The sequence below is a fragment of the Gadus morhua genome, chromosome 5, assembly GCF_902167405.1.
Source record: "Gadus morhua chromosome 5, gadMor3.0, whole genome shotgun sequence".
Classification (NCBI taxonomy): Eukaryota; Metazoa; Chordata; class Actinopteri; order Gadiformes; family Gadidae; genus Gadus; species Gadus morhua.
In genome coordinates, this window is record NC_044052.1 from 12,490,777 (window position 1) to 12,512,875 (window position 22,099).

Below are 22,099 nucleotides of genomic sequence, written 5' to 3' on the forward strand. Positions count from 1 at the left end.
GGTGACAATGTGCACATGGCTTTTTAAGCATCATTTTTAACGTTCCCATAATGAATGGTTTCGCCCTGCCCGAGCTGACCTCTGGTCCACACTATGGTGGGGTTGTGAGTGTCTTTAGTCCTATTCTATCTGGCTTAGAATATATCCCATGTGTGTCAAAGTGACTTTGGCTCATCAGCTTGGACGATGGTTTTTGGGCAGACCACACCTGAGTGTTGGACAGAGGACACATCCTTAAGTGTCAGAGGTCATTGCACAGGATTCACCTACCCTGGATTTGTTTGTAAAACCAATTGCAAGGATAAACAATGTTGTACCTGCATGTTGTTGAAAGTTACCCTCTGAGCCTCCTCTTAACACTCTTTTACACCTTATTTGGAAAGATTAGCTTTTTCTAAGGTGCCTGAAATCATAGAACGGTCCATACTTACAATTGGGCACTTCAATGCAGATCCTGTAGCATTAAAATGTGCAAACAAAATCTCTCAACCAGGCAGAGCCCTTGATTTCTTGCCTCCATGGATAAGACAAAGGGAACTTCATTCCTGGAGTTTTCCAAAAGCATCCTTCTGGGAAAAACAACTGCTGTATAGGCATAAATGAGTGCTCAGACTTTCTGGTTGGTAAATCGTCCTGCTCCAGATGAGGACGGAGTCTTCTTATCATCCCTTCCGATGCTCCTCTGTCTGTCTGGGGGAGAGTTAGTATTGCATTGGTCTATGACTAAGAGCTGTCACCTCTCCTCTGCTCTCACCCCGCTCTCTCTCTCCCTCTCTCTCCCTCTCTCTCTCTCTCCACACCGCCTCGTGCTAAGGTCAGAGGCTTTGTTGAATGCACGAAATGTGCAGGCTCAGGAGGGGGGGGGAGAGCAAGGGAGAGCACATGCATCGCCTGCCTGGGCCCATGCATGTGTATGAGCTCCTCAGGCTGCTGCTGGTGGTGCCTCTGTCTGCTGGGCTCATGTTGATCACATGGCCAGTAGAGAGAGAGTGTGTGTTTGTGTTTGTGTTCTGCTGGGGGATGTGCCTCTCTGAAGGACGCAGGCTTTGTATTACTTATTTCAGTTGTCTACGATTACAAAGCCACTATTTATTTTGGCTACGCTGCAGGTGTGAGACAAGACACCCCAAGCTGAGCTGTCAACCTGAATCACTTTATTTTTGTTGTTAACAAAGCATTTATATTCAGCAATTGAATAAGAGCTACTATAAATAGCGAGTACTATTTAATGGAATCTTGTGATAAAAACAATCTCAATACAATAGGTAAAATACAACTGTGGAATATGACGCAGCAAATGCAGATTAATCACGTTCATTTCATCTTCAATTGATGCAATCATTTTTATTATTTTTTCATTATTAAAAATATTCATTTTGTATTGTAAAGATGTAGTTAACAACTAAAGATTTACAAGACTTACAAAATCGTACACAGTGATCCTTCAAAAAAGCCACATTTTAAATGGTATTTTTTTCAGTCCGTCACAACTGGGCAGCCCCAGTAAAGATCCTCCAGATGGTGGACTGAGGAGACCAACCACAGAGCTTCTGGGAAGTGAGTGTTAATGTAACTGCAAGGTCTTCAATGTTAATTTAAGTTCGCAACAAATGTATTTGTCTCTGCATGTGTCTCCTTCTGTTTTTCATTTAAACCTCTCTTGATGGGGAGATAGATATTTTCTCTACTAACGATAGTCTATGTTCAATTCAGGTGGTGTACCTCGTCTAGCGAGCTATGAGTATCCCAGGCTGCCAATAACGAAAAACAGACAGGAGGTAAAGATACAATGTCTGTAACGCACACGCAAACAGCAATGTGTCATGTTATCAGAGTACAAACACACCTGCCTGCAGAGCTGCTGTTACTGGGCTGACGTGGAGGCTTTTAGACGTGACAGGAGATGAGATGAATCAGCTCCTCAACCCTAAAGTGTTTCTGTGAAAGCAGAATATATTCACCTGTCTACCAGTTTGTTTCAACTCGTTTACCAGACCATAGTCCTCTGCGTCTTCAAGCTGGTTCACGTACTCTTTTGGTTTAAACTTGGTTTGTACTGTTGTTATCTGTGTATGATTTGGATGTTTTACTTATTATTCTTGTTATTTTTTTCACTTCAGCACTTTATTGCGGGTTTTGCACAGAAAGCGCTCTGTAAATAAAGTGTGATTTAGTTTGCCGAGGAAGCAACGCTCCTTCAGGCTGTTATTCTCCTCAGTGTCTTGAGTTTTGTTCTCTTAATTACCCTCTCTACTGAAGCGATAATGCATTGTTCCTAACTCATCCTCCGTCCCCAGCTCGTCTCTCTGGTAGAAAACAACTCCGTGGTGATCATCCGTGGAGCCACGGGCAGTGGCAAGACCACCCAGCTGCCCCAATTCATCCTGGACCACTACAGCAAGAAGAACGCCCCGTGCAACATCGTGGTCACCCAGCCACGCAAGATCGGAGCAACCAGCATCGCCCGATGGGTGGCCACCGAGCGCAGGTGCACCCTGGGCAGTCTGGTGGGCTATCAGGTGGGTTTCCTGGTGCTCACGGTGCAGTAACGCCTCCCCTGTGTTGACCAGCTTGTTCCGCTTTAGCAAACCAAGATGCGCTTCTACAACATGAAGTACAAAGTAAAATAAACAAAATTGAATCGTTATAGTATAAAGGTTATATCATCAAAATCAATGAAACCACAGAGTTAGATTACAGGGGGACACTATAAATGTTACATTACAGTCTTGTGTTTATCCTCACACTTCTGTTATCTAAAGGTGTCAGTAAGTGAGCTGCTATGGTTGAGCGATAATAGCTGTACACTGAATAGAGATTTTCTTCAGATGAGGCTCAATGAATCCATTTGACATCTAGTATTTGTATCCATGGTCTGTCTGTATTGTATGTAGTTCATGTTGTCTTTGTTCCTTCTGCAACAAATACCAAAACTAAGAAGCCCTACAGCCTCACCCTGGGCCCTCTCTGTTGCCCTTCCTGCCCCCTCTCCTCTCTGTTGCCCTTCCTGCCCCTTCTCCACTCAAGACCAGCCATGAACCTCCCATCAGAAATCCATTCTCGACCTTTTGCGTGCTGCTCTTCCACTTGACTAGTCAAATGCAAATTAGCACCGCACAAATCAAGCCTTTTATTTCTGGGTCATCTTTGTAGTTTTGCATCTCATGGCATTTGAACAGGCTTGAGCTCTAGCTGCACCCATAGTTGGATAATACATCCGTCAGTCCGTCCATCCGTTCTCGAGCAGCCAGAGAGAGTAACGGGTCATTATCTTGTATTCCAAAGCCCCTCCATCTCTTATTTTCACAGAGAGTTGCTTTTATGCTGTCATCGCTCTGTTTTCCCCCAGGGCGAGTGATGGAGTGGCTGATTGTGCCTCTCTCTCTTCCTTCCCACTACTCTATGCCTCCTCTCGTCCTCTCCTCTGAAGGGACCAGAGGGCGAGAAGCCCATGATTCTGGAGGTCATGAGTAGGAGTGTGATTTCTTTACCCACCCTCGGGGGGGGGGGGGGGGGGGGGCATGGCGAGAGAGCGGCCAGGGCACTCTTCATCGCTGGCCCAGGCCCCTGACTACCTTGAGGGCCGTTGTTACATGTTCACTGATTACAAATCAGTCTCCCTCACTAAGCCATCGTTGCCATGTATTCATGTTAAAGTCAGCCTGCTATATGCCTTATCGAACATACCCATCCAATTTAACTATGCAATGAATCCAATTAAATGTAGTTAATTGATTACGAAGGATTGTCAGAACAATCATTCAGTGAGTATGCAGGTGTCACGTCACTCGCGTGCAACAATAGGCATAGTAATCCTCCACCAAAATCTGTATGTAGATGCAGCTCTTCTGAAAACTGTGTGTTTGTGTGTGTGTGTGTGTCAGGTGGGCCTGGAGAAGATGGCCACAGAGCACACCCGGCTCATCTACGTCACCACCGGCGTGCTGCTGCAGAAGCTGGTGGCCGCCAAGACCCTCAACGAGTTCTCGCACATCTTCGTGGATGAGGTGCGGGGAAAACACGACTCAGTTGTCTTAACCTGTTACACAACGTTGTCTTCGTGGAACGAGAAGTGGGTCATCATCGACCGCATGATGAGGGTTGTGAGTGCCGTGGCTGCTCACCAGCTTCTGCAGAAGACTCAAGACTCACTTGTTCAGAGTTCACCTAGATCGGCATAGCCTCCCCCACACTCCACACACCCCCCTTATGCACGTAGTGTATGTTGTAGGTCCTGGCACTTAATGTGCGCCCTTATTGTATGTTGTACATCCTGGCACTTAATGTATGCCCTTATTGTATGTTGTACGTCCTTGCACTTAAAAATAGTACTTAGCATTATGTAACATCTTATCCTCGCTATCTTCGTTGTGTACAGGGAATGGGTTAACCTAACAATTGTTTGTGTTTTCAAATTGTTTTTATGAACATCCATACTGTACCGTCAGCAGTACATTGTTGTTTCTCTTTCTACTGAGAAAAGTACTTTTTGGAAGTCGCTTTGGATAAATGCGTCTGCTAAATGTAAATGTAATCTCTCTCACCTCTGTCCCAGGTTCACGAGCGGACGGACGACATGGACTTCCTGCTGCTGGTCATCCGAAAGCTCCTCCACTCCAACTCTCGCTACGTCAAGGTAGCGTCCAGATAAAGGTTTTTGGGTCCCCCCGTCCCCGTCCCCCCCGTCGCCTCTGAAGGTTGACCCGATGCCAACGTGTTGCCCCTCCAGGTTGTCCTCATGTCCGCCACCATCAACTGCAGGGAGTTTGCGGAGTACTTTGGCTCGCCGGTGCGGGGCCAGATGAACCCCGCGTACGTGTTTGAGGTGGACGGCGCTCCGTACGTCATCGAGCAGAGCTACCTGGACGACCTGCGCGCGCTGTGTCCAGGCAGGGTGAGCCGAGGGAGGAGGCCCTGTGTCTCTAGTGTCTAAGGTCTCTCTGTGTCCAGGCAGAGGGAAGAGGCCCTCTGTCTCTAGTGTTGAAGGTTTAGTACAGAGACAGACTCTGCATAGCCTCCCCCCTTACCCCGCCCACACCCTTATTATAAATCGCCTACTGTGGTGGTTGAACCTCTAAATGCTTTAACTGGGCACATCCGTGGAAGCACAATCCTAACGGTTTTACATCATGTTCGGTGTGACGGTTGGTAGCTGCTCCCCATACTACAGGTATTTGGTTCCTTTAGCCCTTGGTTTTAAGGCGATGTTACTGGATGGAGGGCAGCAGTCCCTAGGAGCTGCTCCACCCCCAGGATACCATGATATATATAAATCGAATAAAAGACGATAAATCGATATTTTGAATGTCGGCCGATATATCTATCGGTAATCTTTTACTCCCCAATATCGGTATCGACCCCTGCAGTGTGGGTCGGGCTCTAGGTGTGAGCCTTGTTGCGTTGGTCTGCCCACCAGGTGGTGCCTATGAGCAGCCACGAGCCCAATATATCCCAGGAGATGTACAACATCGCCATCAGTCTGATCCAGAGCTTTGATGAGATGGAGACCAAAGACCAATGGTAAGGAGGCTCGTTCTTTCAGGAACTGTCCAACCATATGGAACTTAATACAGCACTACATCTCTGAGGATATTCCAAACCGCTTTGACGCCTGCTTTTGCTGGTGTTTAGCAAGAAGACGGAGCAGGACGTGAGCCTGAAGCTGCCCGAGCGCGGCAGCGTGCTGGTGTTCCTGCCGGGACTGAAGGAGATCGGCAACATGCAGGAGGGCCTGGCCACGCTGGTCCGCAGAAGGTGCATTCACTCTGGGCCTTTGACGTAGACGAGCCATCCCCGCAAACGCTTTTATATAGTATATACTAGGGTAGTACACATGTAACCGGTTAGTAAATCATAACCGTTTAGGAAAAATCAGTAAACGAAAACCGAAAAGAAAATAAGATAATCACTGCGCCATTGTTTCAATGGGAATCGCGACGTCCATACAACATAAAGTTTACATATTTATAATTCGAAATACGTCCCAGCGTTTATACCACAGATACTATAGGGTCTATAGCATATAACCTCGTTTTCTGATTACAGTTTAAAGTAACAGTAAGCTGACAACATCCTAATTAACACCGCAACTGCAAATTAACCACACGGAGATAACCATGGCAACCGGTCAATCAAATTTTCTTTTTGTGATCATTGTGTGTGCGTATCCGCCATGTTGATAAATAAATAATCCCCCTATAGCGCGACTGCAGTCCACTTTAAAAATAAATCAAATAATCATTAATTAATTTAAAAAACGGTTAACCGTGTACACGAAAAAAAAGGAGTCGTGTAACCGTTTAAAAAAATGTGTACACATTTTTTGCACACCCCTAGTATATACAGATGCAGCATCTTGCATCGTAACTACTAACAGCACTTGTTCTTGTTACAGGGTTCTCTTACGCTGAATAGCAATGTCGGTTCACTTTCTGTCGACAATTTTTTTTTTCAGAACTAGATCATTTACGTTATAATCAAATTTGTAAACCCGATTTAAGATAGTATCTAAGGAATTTCTGATACTGGTATCGGAACAACTCCAGTAGCCAATGATGTAGGGCTGCACGATATGGGCAAAATATGATATCCCGATATTTTTTGGCTGAATGGCGATATACGATATATATCTCGATATTTTCTATAGAGTGGGTTAGATGTTTTTTTTCTAAGTCAAAAGCCACATGTGAGATGTTGCAAGCACTTTTATTAAAACATAGGTCAGTATGACTGCAACATGTGATTTTGTGTCGTTATTTTCAACGGAATTTAATGAACATGTTAAAAAAAAAAAGGGACGTTTTTCACCTTCTTCACAAAATAATCACCTATGCAGAGAACATTATAAAGCTGTAGGTTACACACATTAGCTACCAATAAGAGCATTGGCTTCGTCGCATTGTCCTGTGTACTACGGTGAGAGTTTCAGTGCGCCGTAACTTCAATCCCCCGCCCCCTCCCGTCTCCGTTCCATTTGGGAACATGTTTGGTTTCATTTCGCTTGTTTCGTATATTTTAATTAATTAATTAAGAGCGTCACCAGAGGGCGCCCCCAACACATTTGCCGAGCGCCGGCCCTGGTTTCGGGGCAGAAGAAACTGTCGCGGCCTGTGATGCAGCAGCACAGCCACAGAGTATTACGCATTCCTTATACTGCACTTTGTACCGCTGCTGTAAATGGTGGAACAGATTTGTCGTGCTTCCACTTTTAGTCGCAACGGTTTTGCTACACTCTCTACATGACCTGCAGCTGCTGCTCCTCTGTTTTTTTTTAAACCCGAACTATTTCCACATTATGGAGCCGTTGTTTCTCCTCCTTGAAACAATTTCATCTACCGCCGCCGTCTCGTTTTCTTTACGGGTATCATACATGCTTGTTGTGTTGTGAGGGGGCGGGAATGAGGCGTCTTTGCACACGGCACGTTCGGAAAGACAGAGTGGGAGGGGGAGCGGTCGCGCTCACAGTCTCCAAGGCAAGCGCTGTAGACGCTTGAGGGGGAAACTGACAATTTTAACGCATATCGATAAAAACGATATTGTCAAATCTTGTATCCCCGTGGAAATTATATCGATATATCGTACATAGCCGATATATCCTGCAGCCCTACAATGAGGCCATTGTTTATAAACTTGCAGCCAATTGACTGGTTACGTATACAGTGTTTTAAGTACTATTCCTCTAGATAGATAGATACCGGTAACTATATATCTAGTATGCCCTGTATGCCGGATAAGAGAGTGTGTGGTGAGCGTGCTCTTCCTCAGGCTGCAGGTGTATCCGCTGCACTCCACGGTGACGATGGAGGAGCAGAACGGAGTGTTCCTGGTGCCTGTTCCCGGCTACAGGAAGGTAGGAAGCATGTGGGGAGCCGAGCGGTGTTCCTGGGGTTCCTGTTGTTCCTGGTGCCTGTTCCCGGCTACAGGAAGGTAGGAAGCATGTGGGGAGCCGAGCGGTGTTCCTGGGGTTCCTGTTGTTCCTGGTGCCTGTTCCTAGAAACAGGAAGGTAGGGAGCATGTGAGGAGCAAAACGGACTGTTCCTAGTGTTCCCGGATACAGGAAGGTAGGGAGCATGTGAGGAGCATAGCAGTGTTCCTGGTGTACCCGGCTATAGGAAGGTAGAAGCATGTGCTCCAGACTGCCAGACATCCCAGCTCTCTATCTGCTAGAAAGAGGAGAACTCGAGTACTCAATTTGGACGTCAGTATTCGTTGTCTCAAAGCGTCCATAGAGAAATATATTGTATATTGTCGTTGTGAATGCCCGGCCTTGATGAGTCTCTCCCCCCAGATCATCCTCTCCACCAACATCGCTGAGAGCTCTGTAACAGTTCCTGACGTCAAATACGGTACCGGCCCACTCTTACTGTTGTGTTGTCAGTATAACAGCGTCTCTGAGCGCTTCGGATGAGTCGTAGAAGACGTAAAACGATGCAAAACGCTCTATTCGCCAACAGTGATTGACTTCTGCCTGGCTCGTCACCTGGTCTGTGACAACGAAACAAACTACCAGTCCCTACGGCTCACCTGGGCCTCAAAGACCAACTGCAACCAGCGTAAAGGTATCACTCACTCACTCACTCACTCACTCTGTTTTAAGGCATGTCTGTATTTCATGAAGGGTAGTATTGTTATACTGTACTACAGCCCATGACCCTCTGGTTCCCCCTGACCTCCAGGCCGGGCGGGCCGCGTCTCCAAGGGCTACTGCTACCGGATGATCACCAAGGACTTCTGGGAGAATGATATCCCAGAGTACATGGTCCCTGAGATGCTGGTAAAGATGTCCCCAGGTCCCCCAGTAACCTCAGCGTTGGAGGTGGTCCCCCTCAGAGAGAAGCCCTGTTGGTGACGAGGATCTGTCGGTCTCCTCCCTTGTGTCCCAGGTGGCTCCTCTGACCAGCATCATGCTGAAGGTGAAGCTCCTGGACATGGGGAACCCCCGTGTGCTGCTCTCCACCGCCCTGTCCCCCCCCAACCTCCAGGACATCGTCAGGACCGTGCTCCAGCTCAAAGAGGTGCTGCTGGCTCTGATCAAGGGGTCCTGCTGTGTCTCCCCCCAGAAGCTCTCCTTCTGGGGGGAGACGGTGCAGAGCTTCTGGGGGAGAGACGTCAGAGCTTCTGGGGGAGACGGGGCCGAAGCTTCTGGGGGGAGACGGAGCAGAGCATGGTCCAGGGAATCATGGTGGACGAGGGGCGGAGTTACACCTGACCTCCTGTGTCGTTGAAGCGTTCATGAGGGGGTTTTAATGTTTATACAGCGGCCGGTCTACAGTTTTGATTTGAGACCTTAACAGATGCTCTGTTTTACAGTTTACCACTGCTAGCCCAATTTAAGTTTGTGCCAATTATGTCCATACTGATCCCCGCATCCAGTAACATGATTGGTCAAATACAAATGTTTACATTTATATTTAGGGCATTTAGCAGATGCTTTGCTCCAAAGCCAATAAGTCCATGTGTCAGAAGAAAGAGAAACAACAATATCACTGTCTGTACAGTAAGGAAATAAGTGCCAAGCACTAACAATCGCTAGGTTAACCCATTCCCTGTAAACAACAAAGATATCGAGGAGATGCTACACGATGCTAATTACTATATTTAAGTGCCAGGACGTAAAAACATACAAATATGAAGCTCAAGAAAGTAAAACCCTCTGCTCACCCAGGTCTGAGCTCGTCTGCCATCTTTAGGACCACTGACCGTAGCCCCCCCCCACCCCACGTTCCTCGGGACGGGGGGGTTATGAACGCTCTGGGCTGGGTGAGTGCTGGGTCCAGCTCTGTCACAGCGCATCAGAGTGGTCCTCGGGACGTGCTGAATCAGGAGCGTCAGGGAGCGTTAGCGCCTCAGCAGGGTGTCGACCGCGGTTAGGTGTTGAGGAGACGCTGTGATAAATCATCATGTCCCGGTGTTCAGCCCCGTCGCAGGAAGACGTAGGCTCTGCACGACCAACGACATGACTAACGGTGTATTTACTCGCAGGGTTAGCATGTAATCATTGGAGCATATATATTTGCGTATCCATTTTGGAGGGTTGAGAGCACGAGGGGTGATTAGGCTTAATGTCTTGTCTTTACGTTATGAATTATGAATGAAGAGCCTGGAACATGTCTTCCCTAAAGATGGGGGCGCTATCGGCCAAAAACGACCGTCAAAACCACAACGACGACGGGGAGCTGACGTTCCTGGGGCGCGTGTTGGCCCACCTGCCCGTGGACCTGCGCCTGGGCAAGATGATTGCCCTGGGCCACGTCTTCGGCTGCCTGCAGGAGAGCCTCATCATAGGTGAGCCTGGCTCGCTCTCACCATGACAGTGATGTGAATGGGCGAGTCTGATGTGTCTGCTGTCAGCGCGTGACACCATGAGTGAGTTCTGCCCGTCTTGTCTTCCCTCAGTGGCCTGCCTCTCTCTAAAGAGCTTCTTCGCTATGCCCTACAATCAGATGATGGCCGGCTTCAGGTAGGCCTGTCCCAGCACTCAAAGAGAGATGGACACTCGGCGGCTCAACTGTGTTCACTGTTGTGTAAAAATAAATCAAATCGAGGATAAACAACCAATGTTTTAATGTTGTAACACAACTGTGTGTTAAAGCTAGGCCAGGGTAGCTTAGCTAGGTTGAAATATGACCAACTGCAATAGAAACGCATGCTATGCAGGTCACGTACATAGAAGGCCTTTTGGCAGATGAATTTAGTTCAGGAAGGAATAAAACATCCAAAAATTGACACTATATTTATTGCATGTACGATTCTTAACTTTGACCTCCAGGACCAAGCTGGGCTTCGCCAACGGCGTCCCCAGCGATGCCATAGCGTTCCTCAATGCCTTTAAGGTAACACTGGTTGACCTGAAGTGATACCTTCCTAGAGAGTATCAAGTTTTATTATCTGGCTGTATGTCTCTAAACTTGTTTCCTACGTTCTCCACTCGTCCTGCCAGGCTTGGCACACTGCTAAGAAGACGGGACAACTGAGACACCCAAAGGTGAGCATTTGCTGAAACAGAACGTGAACGTCTGTGATGTTGTTCAATCAGTGTTTAATCGGGTTTTAATATTGGTCAAATACAATAGCAACTATAAAACACAATCTGTTGACATCTCTGTACATTTTAAGAAGACGTGGCTTAGCCTTTGCACTCGGAACACAATATGAATCGGTGTTCTTAATTGGCAACACAACTTCAGATCATCTAGTTGCGATTGGCCTCTTTAAGCCAATCTGGGGCACCTTGCTGCCCTCCAAGTACTCCTGGAAACCATTAAAGGCCGCTGGTACATGGTGACCTGCTGCGTGTCATTGGCTCTGAGCACCCACTTGACGCCTTGCTCTGTGTGCTCCTTGTGAACCTTCCTTCACAGGACGAGCTGGACTGGGGAAAGGAGAACTTCATCCAGATCAGGAGGATCAGAGAGGTACACTGGCACAAGCCTGGATCATTGAGGGACGCTTGGAGTTCGTGACACAGTAGTGGAGGCACTTTCCATTGAAGGGGGTTATGCAACGATTCATTTTGTGGCCGTACAGAAAACACTGTGAATACTGTGGGTCATCCAGCCCTACTCGGAACAAAGTGGACATTTGCTCGAACTTGTTCCTGACCTTTTCAGATGATCCAGTAATTGTCTGAAGGGATGAGACATCTGAATTAGGCAGAGTGCTTTTGTGGAAATGGCACGTTCATCCCAATGCGAGTCTGGAAAAATACTTTAAAGTGGAAAGGAAGCAATCAAATAAAACATGTCTATAGCACTAGTTAAATATTTAAATATACCATAAATACAAATAAAGTCGGAAATATGTCCCGTTATTCAGAATGAAGCACAAACACGTTGCATCAATTACAATGTTTTCAGCCTGTGCGCCGCCATCTCTGTTTTCAGAATACGATGACGTCACGAGAATGGTTGGTATTAACATTCTATGTTGTTTACATAGCGGCTCATAGCCTCACAGGTAGCTTACTGCCTCAACAAAATGGATATGGACGAATTGGATAGACCCACCAATGAGGGCAGGCATCCAATTGCCTATGCTTTTGAGCCAGTAAGAGAAGTCGGAGTTTTAGTGCCCCCAACAGAGCCTGACTATGGAGGAGAAATAGATGAAGGAGAGAGAGATGTATCTGAGCGCACAGGAAACAATCGGTGGTGCTTGTGTGGGGTTTGTGTCCCTATGTCCACTGACATGGAGAGTGTCTGCTGCCATGAAATGAACCTGTACTAATGCAGTGTAAGATATGTATATATATTGCACATTATATATTATTATATTTTTTATATATATATATATAATAATTATTATAATATAATAAGATAAGAAAAGTAAAGTACACGGGTGCAGCAGCTGGGCTCCACGCTGCCTTACAGTTCGTTAATTTCATGATACAAGTAATTGTCGTGCCATTTTGGTGTGCACGTGAATATGCGAAAATAGTGCAACCGACGGTGTTTGCAAATGGATTATTTCCGATAACAATGGATTATTTTGGCGATGGATTAGAAATTATCAAGAGCGTGGAGCGAGCTAGTCTGCAAACAAGACAATCTTCAAACAGTGAGTGTACTTGTACTAATTTATCTGTTTCTCTAGTAGTAGAAGCTAAGTGTACCTCTCGTTCCTCTGCCTGGCAAGCACGTTTCTGCGCTCTTTCGCTGCGCATAAGAGCAGCGCCCGGGTCCGATCTGACGGGTATGTCCGTGTCTCCACTGCACTATATCCACTAAAATTAAAAATAGTTGGCACAGCATCTGGCTTCAGGCGATTGGTGGGACGGCGAACAAATCTCCCATCTTCAGAAAAAGCTCCCTCTTCGATGTAATCAGCCTCTATAAAGTGGTCGCTATACTCTCTGCCCTGGTCCCATTGGGGGGCTGAGGCGTTTCAATGCAGCTAAGCATCTTCGGAGCACTTCAGGCTTCTTGACGGGAATTACATGGAAATGAACTATTCTACCGCTCTCCTTTAACCGATAAAATTCGTTTGAACAGCCAGGGGCAATAGAAAAGGACCCCCCTGTTCTTCTTCCAATATCCGACATGTTTATTTTAAAGAGCCAACCATTCTGATGACGTAGCGCCTGCGTTTTTAAAACATGGCTGCGCCCTAGAGGCGAAAGTCGTTATAAACATGTCATTTTACGGTGAAACTACTTGAATTTCAGTATTGATGAAAATCCATGTGTTTCCAAAAATGAAAAAACAAACAAAAAATTGACACAGTTCTCAGTGCTTCATTTCCACTTTAAGCCTTTCTAATTAATATATGCTAGGTAATACACAATCCTATTTTTTTCTAGACCAACAAACAAACCTTTTTATTTTTTTGAGTGTTTGACCTTTAGAAACAAATGCGTTATTGAAGGCTGTGTCAACATTATTTGTATTCGTTTTACCTCAATAAGTAGAGCTTTTAGGGTCAGGGGTCAAACACATTAATGAACCGTTTACACTTTGGATAAGGACGTCCAAGAAATGGCAAATAATATTGTAACATTACTGTATGATTGTAGTTGCACCATGCTGCCCGGGTTCTCTTGCTCCATGCCGGTCTGCGCCTCCAGGTCACAGAGCTGTACGAGGACCTGAGGAAGCGTGTCGCCCACTTCAACATGATTGTGCCCGAGAGCCCTCCACCCACAGACTACACCAGCACCAACCGCCAGAATTTCATCATCCAGGTGACCTTCTCAATGAAATGATTCAATAATATAACTTCACTTTAAATCGCAATTCAGCTTTCAAACCTGAAAACAAATCCAAAAAGTTTTGAAACTGCATGTTTTTACTGGAAATGCACTTTTCCTTACTGGAGTCTTGGTGCTCAGAAACGTGTGACTGACCTGTGATGTAGCACAGATGGATAACATGTACCCTGTATACTTAGCATTGTGTAGCATCTTATCCTAGTCATCTTTTCTGTATAAAGAGAAAGGGTTAACCTAGCGATTGTTTGTGCTTGGCACTTGGTTCCATGAACATCCTTTCTGTGTCCTTTCTGAATCCTTTCTGTATTTCTCTTTTTTCTGACAAATGTACTTATTGAAATTCTCTTTGGATAAAAGCGTCTGCCAAATTCCCTTAATGTAAATGGACCCCTCTAACTGAAGGGGATCGTTTATAGGAATTTCCACATCAATCAAGTCGGATCATAGGGGTAGGGTTGGGTATCGTTTGGGCTTTATTCTGTACCTTTTAAACGGTTCTGGTGCTAAAACGGTTATCGAACCGGTACGTAAAAAAACGAAACCGCACACACTTGAATACATGCACGAGTTTCAAATGAAACAAAGTCAGCGGAAACTGAGCTGAAGTTTAGGACATAGCACACGTTGTCACACACGCTGTTGAATGGCAACAGTTTTTGCTAGCCTACTTGATATGCAAGATTTACGATTGGCATTAAATTACTCGACTTACCCGAAGAGGAAAGACTTCTGTGATTAAAAAATAAAATTATTACAAATAATAAAATTACTCGCTGAAAGCAGGCAGGCACGCATCTATGCTGCTCGCGTTTACACTTGCGCAAGGCAGCCACAGAAGAAGCCAACATTTGTTTTCCACCACTCTGTACCGCACAGTATTAATTCCCAAGTATTTGAAGCGAATAAGCGACTCTGTTTTTATTTGTTTATTTGGTTTCCAACAGATAGTTTTGGATGCATGCATCGGCATTGAATGTGTTTCTTTGTTTGTTACTTGAAATCACATACGCTCGCAGCACACACGTTCATTCATTCATTCACGCACGCACCCACTACAACCTGCCGATCTTTAATCAAAACAACGTCAAGTAAGTGATGCCCCAGCGCGTTGACAAGTCCGTCCCGTAGCGCTCATAGGCTTTATGGTGTATATGTTCGAAAGCCGTGATACACTTTTAGGCAGTTGGCCTGAAATACCACACCTTGCAGTCATGGACCTATAAAGAAATCAGTCTGAATCGGTGTCGCGCAGCGCAGTGTTCCGAACGTTATGTAATCAAATACACCTGTATACCGGTATATAAAAAATTCATATCATAAAGAAGATACACACCGTTATTCAGTGTGAACCGGTATACCGCCCAGCACTAACGCAAGTTGACGCTGCAACACCATGGGGGCGGGTCAGGGGCATTAAGAAAAGTCAGGCACCGTTATGAGGCACTGAAATGTGCGTTCCTATTCGATCTCGGTACTACCGTTTACGGCGGAACCGGTGCCCTACTGGAACCGAGTTTCGGTGCTCAACCCTCCTCAGGGGGAAGGACAGACTGGTCGGGAAGGACAGACTGGTCAGGAAGAACGTTTTCCAAGCCAAAAGGCCACTGTTGAGGATCAGGGCTACAGATCATTTTGGGTAGAGGTATCTTTCTCAATGCAAATACAACTTGATGGATCCTCGATTGATCCCTCGCTCCCCGTCCTCCTCCAGATGGTCATCGCGGGGGCGTACTACCCCCACTACTTTGTGCAAGGTGAGATGGACGAGGCGATGGCCGCCAAAGATCTGTGTGGCCACGACCCCAGGACCACAGTCGTGGTACGTCATTTAGGGATGAACAACACTTAAAACAACTGGGAAAAACTCCCCCTAAAGAAGGACTTTTCATCACACACTAAAGTAATACTGCTCAGAAGCAAGGAACTGATTGTGTATTATGTATGCGATCCAAACCCTGCAGTCCACACAAAGACTATAGAAACAGTTTTTCAGAAAATTCTACTTTATTTAGAGGTAGGTTCATTCAGAACATCTAACATGCCACTGTCCCCCCCTGCTGGCAGACTGCGGTCACTTCATCTGAAGGTCTGGATGGTATGGATCAGAGTAGGCTGAGGACTTAAGAAATTGGGCTCAACTTTTTTGTGTGTGTTTGTAGCATTTTTTTTCATCAAATAAAATGTAGTCAACAATCTGGATGATCCTATGATGTTGAGAAGAACACGCACAAACGCATGCGCACACACACGAGCACACACGTAAACCCAGACACATGAAAGTCATACTCTGTAGTGATGGAAATTATTACAATTAGTGAAATAGAGATTTTTTGTGTGACTGGAGGCAAATGCAGATTACTTTGCTAATACAAAATTATCATTCATGTGATCATACTATCTAGTTATGGTGACATCCAGCATTTGAATTGGTAGTGGTTTATCTCCAGGTATTTTGATCTCCCTCCTGCCTCTCAAGTAGAGCAGGTCCCCCTCCTCTGGTAGGGTTGAACCTGATCTGTGGTCCGTCTCCCCAGGTGAGGAACCTGCCTCCCTACTGCTTCCTGTACTACAAGCAGCTGCAGTCTCTGTTCCGCCAGTGTGGGCAGGTCAAAGCCATCTTCTTCGACAGCTCCAGGTGCGCTAAATCCGACAAATGAATACAGATCGTGCTTTTGATGCATAAAGTCGTTGTAAAAATGTTAAACAGATGTGATTTATTAAGTATAACCCGTGTGTCCGTCGTCCAATCAGAGCCTACGTGGAGTTCACCAAGACGGCCGGGGCCACCGGCGTGCTGACGGAGGTGACCCTCGCTCTGCTGCTGGCCAATCAGAAGCAGCTGCTGGACCTGTTCACGTATCCCAATGATGAGGTGCAGGCCTGCTCGGCCGGCAGGGCCATCTCCCACATGAAGTACACCCGGTACGCAATGCCACGCCGAAACGGCTGAGTATCACTGATGACTTTTACCCAAGCTGCTGCAGCCTTTGCTGATGTCCGGTCAACCCCCATAGGTCTACCCCCATAGGTCTACCCCCATAGGTCTACCCTCATGACCCTGTGTTGATGCCCAGTCAACCCCCATAGGTCTACCCTCATGACCCTGTGTTGATGCCCGGTCAACCCCCATAGGTCTACCCTCATGACCCTGTGTTGATGCCCAGTCAGCCCCCATAGGTCTACCCTCATGACCCTGTGTTGATGCCCGGTCAACCCCCATAGGTCTACCCTCATGACCCGTGGTTCTGTTCCCCAGGGTGCACGTGGACTTCCAGAACAACACGCTTCGCCCTGTTGGGCTGCTGAGCAGCACGGTGGAGCTGGAGAAGCTGCCCCCCACACAAAAGTTTGCGATCAGCATCACCGAGGTGAGTGTAGTGCCCCTCCCCCCCTCCCCCCCAACCTGGGGCCACCAGTAAGAATAAAGCCCTGGTACAACCAGTAAGAGTAAGAGCCCTAGTAAAAAAAACGGTAAGCGAGAGCCTTTGTCCAGTCAGTAGTAGTAAGCCTTGGTCCAGCCGAAACCAGTAAGAGTAAGCCCTGGTCAAGCCAGTATGAGTTAGCCTTGGTTAAACCAGTAAGAATAAAGCAATGGTACAACAAGTGAGAGTTAGCCTTGGTCCAGCCAGTCAGACTAAGCCATGGTAAAACCAGTAAGTGTGAGCCTCGGTAAAAACCAGTAAGGGAGAGCCTCGGTCCAGCCAGTAAGAGTGAGCCTTGTTGAAGCCAGTCTAAGCCGTGGTGCCGTGTCCCTGGGGGGGGGGGGGGGATGTCCAGGTGTTGGAGGTGGGCCGGTTCTGGGGCTACCGGGCCGACGAGGCCAGCAAGCAGAAGCAGGAGAGCCTGACCAGGGACATCAACGGGCGGCCGCTGCAGCCCGTGGCGGTGTCCCCGCACCCCAACCTGCTGTGCCTCGCCCCCTTCGTGGAGCGGAGCGGCAGCCAGTACCACCGCGCCAACGTCCGGAACGCGCTGGGCACCACGGTGGAGGTGCTCTCCTCGGCACGGCCGCGCACCACACTGCAACAAGTTCATCAAGTCTAGCTTGATGCATTGACCTGTATGTTCATGTAAACAAGACTAGTGTTCATAGTAGAGGTCAAGTCTAGCTTGATGTATTGAAACTAGTGTTCATAGTAGAGGTCAAGTCTAGCTTGATGTATTGACTTGTATGTTCATGTAAACAAGACTAGTGTTCATAGTAGAGGTCAAGTCTAGCTTGATGTATTGACTTGTATGTTCATGTAAACAGACTAGTGTTCATAGTAGAGGTCAAGTCTAGCTTGCTGAGATAATAAACGTAAAACACTTTAAATGAATTAATGTAATTCAAACCCATTAACGTGATCCATGTTAAATGTAGTCTTCAGTTGTTCAGCAGAACCTTTTAGGGTCCCACACCTCCTGCCTAACAGCCAAGAGTCCTGCGCCCTAGAGCCCCCTGAGCCCTCACTGCGCCTCAGTAGAGCGCCGTGGGTCCAGAGTTGTGTAGGACGCTGATGGAGGCCCGTGTGGATCTGCCCGCAGGTGTTCTTTGTGGACTTTGGCAACACGATGTCGGTCCCCTGTAGCAGCCTGCGAGAGCTGCCCCCCGACCTGGCCTCTCAGCCCTTCCAGGTAAGCCCCCCCCACCCCTCCTAAGCCCGGCCATGTGGCTCTCATTTACATTTACGGCATTTAGCAGGCGCTTCTATCCAAAGCGACTTGCAAGTAGTCTATTTGTCAGAAGAAAGAGAAACAACAGCACCTCGCTGTCGGCACAGTTAGGATGTTCATAGAACCAAGCGCAGTCACTAACAAGCTAGGGTAACCTTTGCTGTATACAAAGATGGCTAGGATAAGACGCTAGACGATGCCAAGTACTATGTTTAAGTGCAAGGACGTATAACATACAATTAGTGCGTAAGAGGGATTGGGGTGGGGGGGGGTCTGCAGAGGTTAGGTGAACTCTGAACAGGGCTGGCAGCTTCTCCCCAACATGCTGCTCTCAGGTCTGAGGCGACGGAGTCAACAGAGTGTCGTCACTGGGCTGAGGCAGCGTTAACTGATCTGTTGTTGTTGTCGTTGTGGCCCCTACAGGCCCTTCAGTTCTACGTGGTGGGCATGCGGCCCTCCGCCCAGTCCCTGATCCTGGGGGAACAGTGGAGCCAGCGGGCCCGTGACCGCTACATCAAACTGACCCGGGGCCACGAGGCGCTGGTGGAGCTCTACTCCACCCAGCAGGGGGTCCTGCACGTGGAGCTGTTCATCCCCGCCAAGGGCCAGGAGGCCCTCAACGTGGCCCGCGTCATGGTGGAGGAGGGCCACGCCCTCCCCGCCCTGGAGGGCTACAACTCCCAGGTGACGTAGCGAGGGCTTCACCCGAGTTCACTAAGTGTTTGATATGAAAGCTCAGTGGATCGTCCAGCCTATGAGAGCAGCAGCCACGTCATGTGGAGGAAAGGGCAAAGGGGGAGCACTCGGACTAACTAAGGTTAAGGGATCAGCTGCTTAATATATATCAACAAGGGGCTTACTAATACAACCGCAGGTGAAATGTCATCAGCTAGAGAGCATTGGGGGAACTGGTGATTCTGCAGCACTGTGGACTGATGAGACGTTTGTGGTTTCAGCAAAACCACGAGCAGATGATGTCTATGTACAAAGACATGGCGGACAAGACGTACGTCCCCAACTCCGCCGGGGGCTCGTGGCAGGACCGCCTGAAGGAGCAGACGGATCTCATCTCCGATCTGCTGGCCCGCTTCAAGGACAACAAGTCCTACCTCAAGACCAAGGCAAACACACCTCGCCGCCCGACACTGTAATACCCATTCTGACCACGTGAGGGCGTCGGCCTCCACAGTGTGTCATGGCGTCAGTTTGTCAGCAGATGGCGACACGCCGCAGCCCAGTTTACGGGATGTTTTTAAAATGACAGATATGTCACATGGCTACAAGCCGTGACCACGGCCCACCGGCCCGGGGGGTGGGGGGTCACGTGTGTCCTGACCTGCTCTGCCTCTGTCTCCCACCGTCCCGACAGGTCCGGGTGAACGGACCCAACAGCCCCCACAGGGTCTCCTTCCACAGCTTCAGCCACTCCACCTACTACAAGTAGGTACCCCTGGGCATGGTGCCGGGCCCGGAGCCCGTACTAACCCTGGGGCCCCGAGCCTCCCCGAGCCTGTGCACGTTGTGTCCGAGACCGGCCCGGCCCGACACATTAACTGTAATTATGAGCCCGAGCCCGATTTAAACCCACATATTTGATTAATACGTGGCCTGTTATAACTGACGTTCTCAACGACAATTCCGAGTTGTTGGTCTTACGGAACCTCCCTCGTTCTGAAATATCTCCAGCGTCGGGTCGGGATCAGAGAATCTAAACTCTGGTCCAGACCCGTACTAACCCTGGTCTCTGGTCCAGACCCGTACTAACCCTGGTCTCTGGTCCAGACCCGTACTAACCCTGGTCTCTGGTCCAGACCCGTTCTAACCCTGGTCTCTGGTCCAGACCCGTACTAACCCTGGTCTCTGGTCCAGACCCGTACTAACCCTGGTCTCTGGTCTCTGGTCCAGACCCGTACTAACCCTGGTCTCTGGTCTCTGGTCCAGACCCGTACTAACCCTGGTCTCTGGTCTCTGGTCCAGACCCGTACTAACCCTGGTCTCTGGTCCAGACCCGTACTAACCCTGGTCTCTGGTCTCTGGTCCAGACCCGTACTAACCCTGGTCTCTGGTCCAGACCCGTACTAACCCTGGTCTCTGTGGTTCAGGTCGGTGTCCATCCAGAAGTGCAGCCTGAACTCTGGGGTGGTGAATGAGATGCCGCAGTACAAGCACCAGAGGATGCTGGTGGCCGGGTCGGTGGCAGTCAGCGCTGAGAGTAGGGCGTCACTCCTTATCTAACACCCAACACTCGTAACCCCACAGGGGCCAGCATCTTGAGGTGTGTGTGTGTGTGTGTGTGTGTGTGTGTGTGTGTGTGTGTGTGTGTGTGTGTGTGTGTGTGTGTGTGTGTGTGTGTGTGTGTGTGTGTGTGTGTGTGTGTGTGTGTGTGTGTGTGTGTGCGCCAGGTGCAAACATCCTCCTGCGGGACACCACCCTCATGCCGGACATCCCGGGGCTGCCCGCTCTCATCACCATGCTCTTCACCCCCGTGATGGAGCTACGGTCAGCAGCACAGATCCACGTGTCCACACAGCTAACGCTAGCCTCCCCCACCCTGCCTCGTAACGTGTCCCCTCCTCCTCCTCCGCCCTCAGCACCAACGCGGAGAGGACCCGCTACACTGGCGCCCTCTGTGGCCTGGGGTGGAACAGCAACACCCTGGCCCCCGTGCTGCCGGAGCGAGACATGGAGATGGCCTTCGACTGCTTCTTTGACGTGGAGGACATAACCGAGGTGAGGCCTGCAGAGCGCGCCCACGCGGCCTCCTGTCCTCCGGCCCCGTCCCGCTCCGGCGGCTAACCCCCCCCCCCCCCCTCGTCTCGCCCTCAGACCAACGCACTGCGGGACTCCATCAACCGCCTGCTGTCGGAGGGGTCCCGGGGCCTCATGCACATGGGACAGGACCACATCGCCCGTCTGCAGGAGGACTGCCAGGACCGCCTCGTCAGGTGGGCCGTCGGGGGGGCGCTTTGTATCTCCGGGGCGGTTCTTTATATTACTCAGCGACGTCTTTGGTCTTATGGATGGCCTCGGCTGTATTGACCGCCCTGCTCTGCCTCGCCCTGCAGGCTGTGTGCCAGGACGCCGGCCCGGGAGGAGGCCCCGCCCCACTACTACGAGCGGCTGGGCCAGTGGAACCAGGTACAGGACCCCAGCGGCGGCGCATCGCTGCTGGGCGCTTTATTGGCGGTCGTGGCCCTTTTAACACCGTGACGACCGCCTGTGGTGTGTGTGATTAAACCAGTGTGTGTTTAAACGTGTGCCTACGTGTGCAGGTGGACCCCGCGCTGAAGATGGCCATCGTTCAGCCAGAGGGCGGAGAAGTCAAGAACGTCCCGTTCCTCCTGCACCCCGTCATCCTGCTGGACACCTGACGCGTCGGGCCGCTTCTGTTCCGCTGAGGCAGAACACTGCCTTTAGTTTTGTTGCCAAAGTTCATTTAATTTTAGTTTCATTTAATTTGTTTAAACTGATTTGTGATAAGTCAATAATGTTGAGGAGAGGACGTTGATCTGTTGGCACTGATGCCTTTATTTACTTGTGTTTTTGAAAGTGTTTGTCATCCTGACCTCCCGCCCGGTTTTAGGGCTATTAAAAACACTTGTTCTTAAACAGACTTGAAAGCCCTCTCTATGAAACAGTGAACGTCAGCACGCTCGAGTCGATTGGCGTTCAGAGTTCGGCTGCGAACCAGTTCAGATTTGAAGCGCCTTTACTTTACTATTCTCCTTTTGAGTCGAC

The 22,099-nt window shown here is 48.7% G+C and overlaps 2 protein-coding genes across 2 annotated transcripts in view; one reads left to right on the top strand and one right to left on the bottom strand.

Moving 5' to 3' along the window:
• The window catches only part of rd3l (RD3 like), a 5,444-nt gene extending 4,532 nt beyond the window's left edge, over positions 1 to 912 (bottom strand). Inside the window, exon 1 of the mRNA XM_030356745.1 lies at positions 432 to 912. The gene's annotated coding sequence lies outside the window, so the exon portion shown is untranslated. The remainder of the gene's footprint in view (positions 1 to 431) is intronic.
• The window catches only part of tdrd9 (tudor domain containing 9), a 24,759-nt gene extending 2,785 nt beyond the window's left edge, over positions 1 to 21,974 (top strand). The window contains exons 2-35 of the mRNA XM_030356649.1: positions 1,481 to 1,557; positions 1,714 to 1,778; positions 2,298 to 2,519; positions 3,885 to 4,007; positions 4,556 to 4,636; positions 4,730 to 4,894; positions 5,417 to 5,520; positions 5,632 to 5,754; positions 7,765 to 7,849; positions 8,288 to 8,345; positions 8,454 to 8,558; positions 8,676 to 8,773; positions 8,883 to 9,014; positions 10,122 to 10,284; positions 10,396 to 10,459; positions 10,769 to 10,832; positions 10,940 to 10,984; positions 11,361 to 11,414; positions 13,562 to 13,678; positions 15,417 to 15,524; positions 16,240 to 16,340; positions 16,457 to 16,627; positions 16,962 to 17,073; positions 17,483 to 17,695; positions 18,233 to 18,322; positions 18,785 to 19,045; positions 19,318 to 19,482; positions 19,731 to 19,801; positions 20,464 to 20,573; positions 20,764 to 20,860; positions 20,953 to 21,091; positions 21,188 to 21,306; positions 21,427 to 21,499; positions 21,634 to 21,974. Of these exons, the coding sequence (XP_030212509.1) occupies positions 1,481 to 1,557; positions 1,714 to 1,778; positions 2,298 to 2,519; positions 3,885 to 4,007; positions 4,556 to 4,636; positions 4,730 to 4,894; positions 5,417 to 5,520; positions 5,632 to 5,754; positions 7,765 to 7,849; positions 8,288 to 8,345; positions 8,454 to 8,558; positions 8,676 to 8,773; positions 8,883 to 9,014; positions 10,122 to 10,284; positions 10,396 to 10,459; positions 10,769 to 10,832; positions 10,940 to 10,984; positions 11,361 to 11,414; positions 13,562 to 13,678; positions 15,417 to 15,524; positions 16,240 to 16,340; positions 16,457 to 16,627; positions 16,962 to 17,073; positions 17,483 to 17,695; positions 18,233 to 18,322; positions 18,785 to 19,045; positions 19,318 to 19,482; positions 19,731 to 19,801; positions 20,464 to 20,573; positions 20,764 to 20,860; positions 20,953 to 21,091; positions 21,188 to 21,306; positions 21,427 to 21,499; positions 21,634 to 21,732 (3,874 nt within the window). The 3' untranslated portion in view covers positions 21,733 to 21,974. The remainder of the gene's footprint in view (positions 1 to 1,480; positions 1,558 to 1,713; positions 1,779 to 2,297; positions 2,520 to 3,884; positions 4,008 to 4,555; positions 4,637 to 4,729; positions 4,895 to 5,416; positions 5,521 to 5,631; positions 5,755 to 7,764; positions 7,850 to 8,287; positions 8,346 to 8,453; positions 8,559 to 8,675; positions 8,774 to 8,882; positions 9,015 to 10,121; positions 10,285 to 10,395; positions 10,460 to 10,768; positions 10,833 to 10,939; positions 10,985 to 11,360; positions 11,415 to 13,561; positions 13,679 to 15,416; positions 15,525 to 16,239; positions 16,341 to 16,456; positions 16,628 to 16,961; positions 17,074 to 17,482; positions 17,696 to 18,232; positions 18,323 to 18,784; positions 19,046 to 19,317; positions 19,483 to 19,730; positions 19,802 to 20,463; positions 20,574 to 20,763; positions 20,861 to 20,952; positions 21,092 to 21,187; positions 21,307 to 21,426; positions 21,500 to 21,633) is intronic.
• Positions 21,975 to 22,099: the final 125 nt, after the last annotated feature.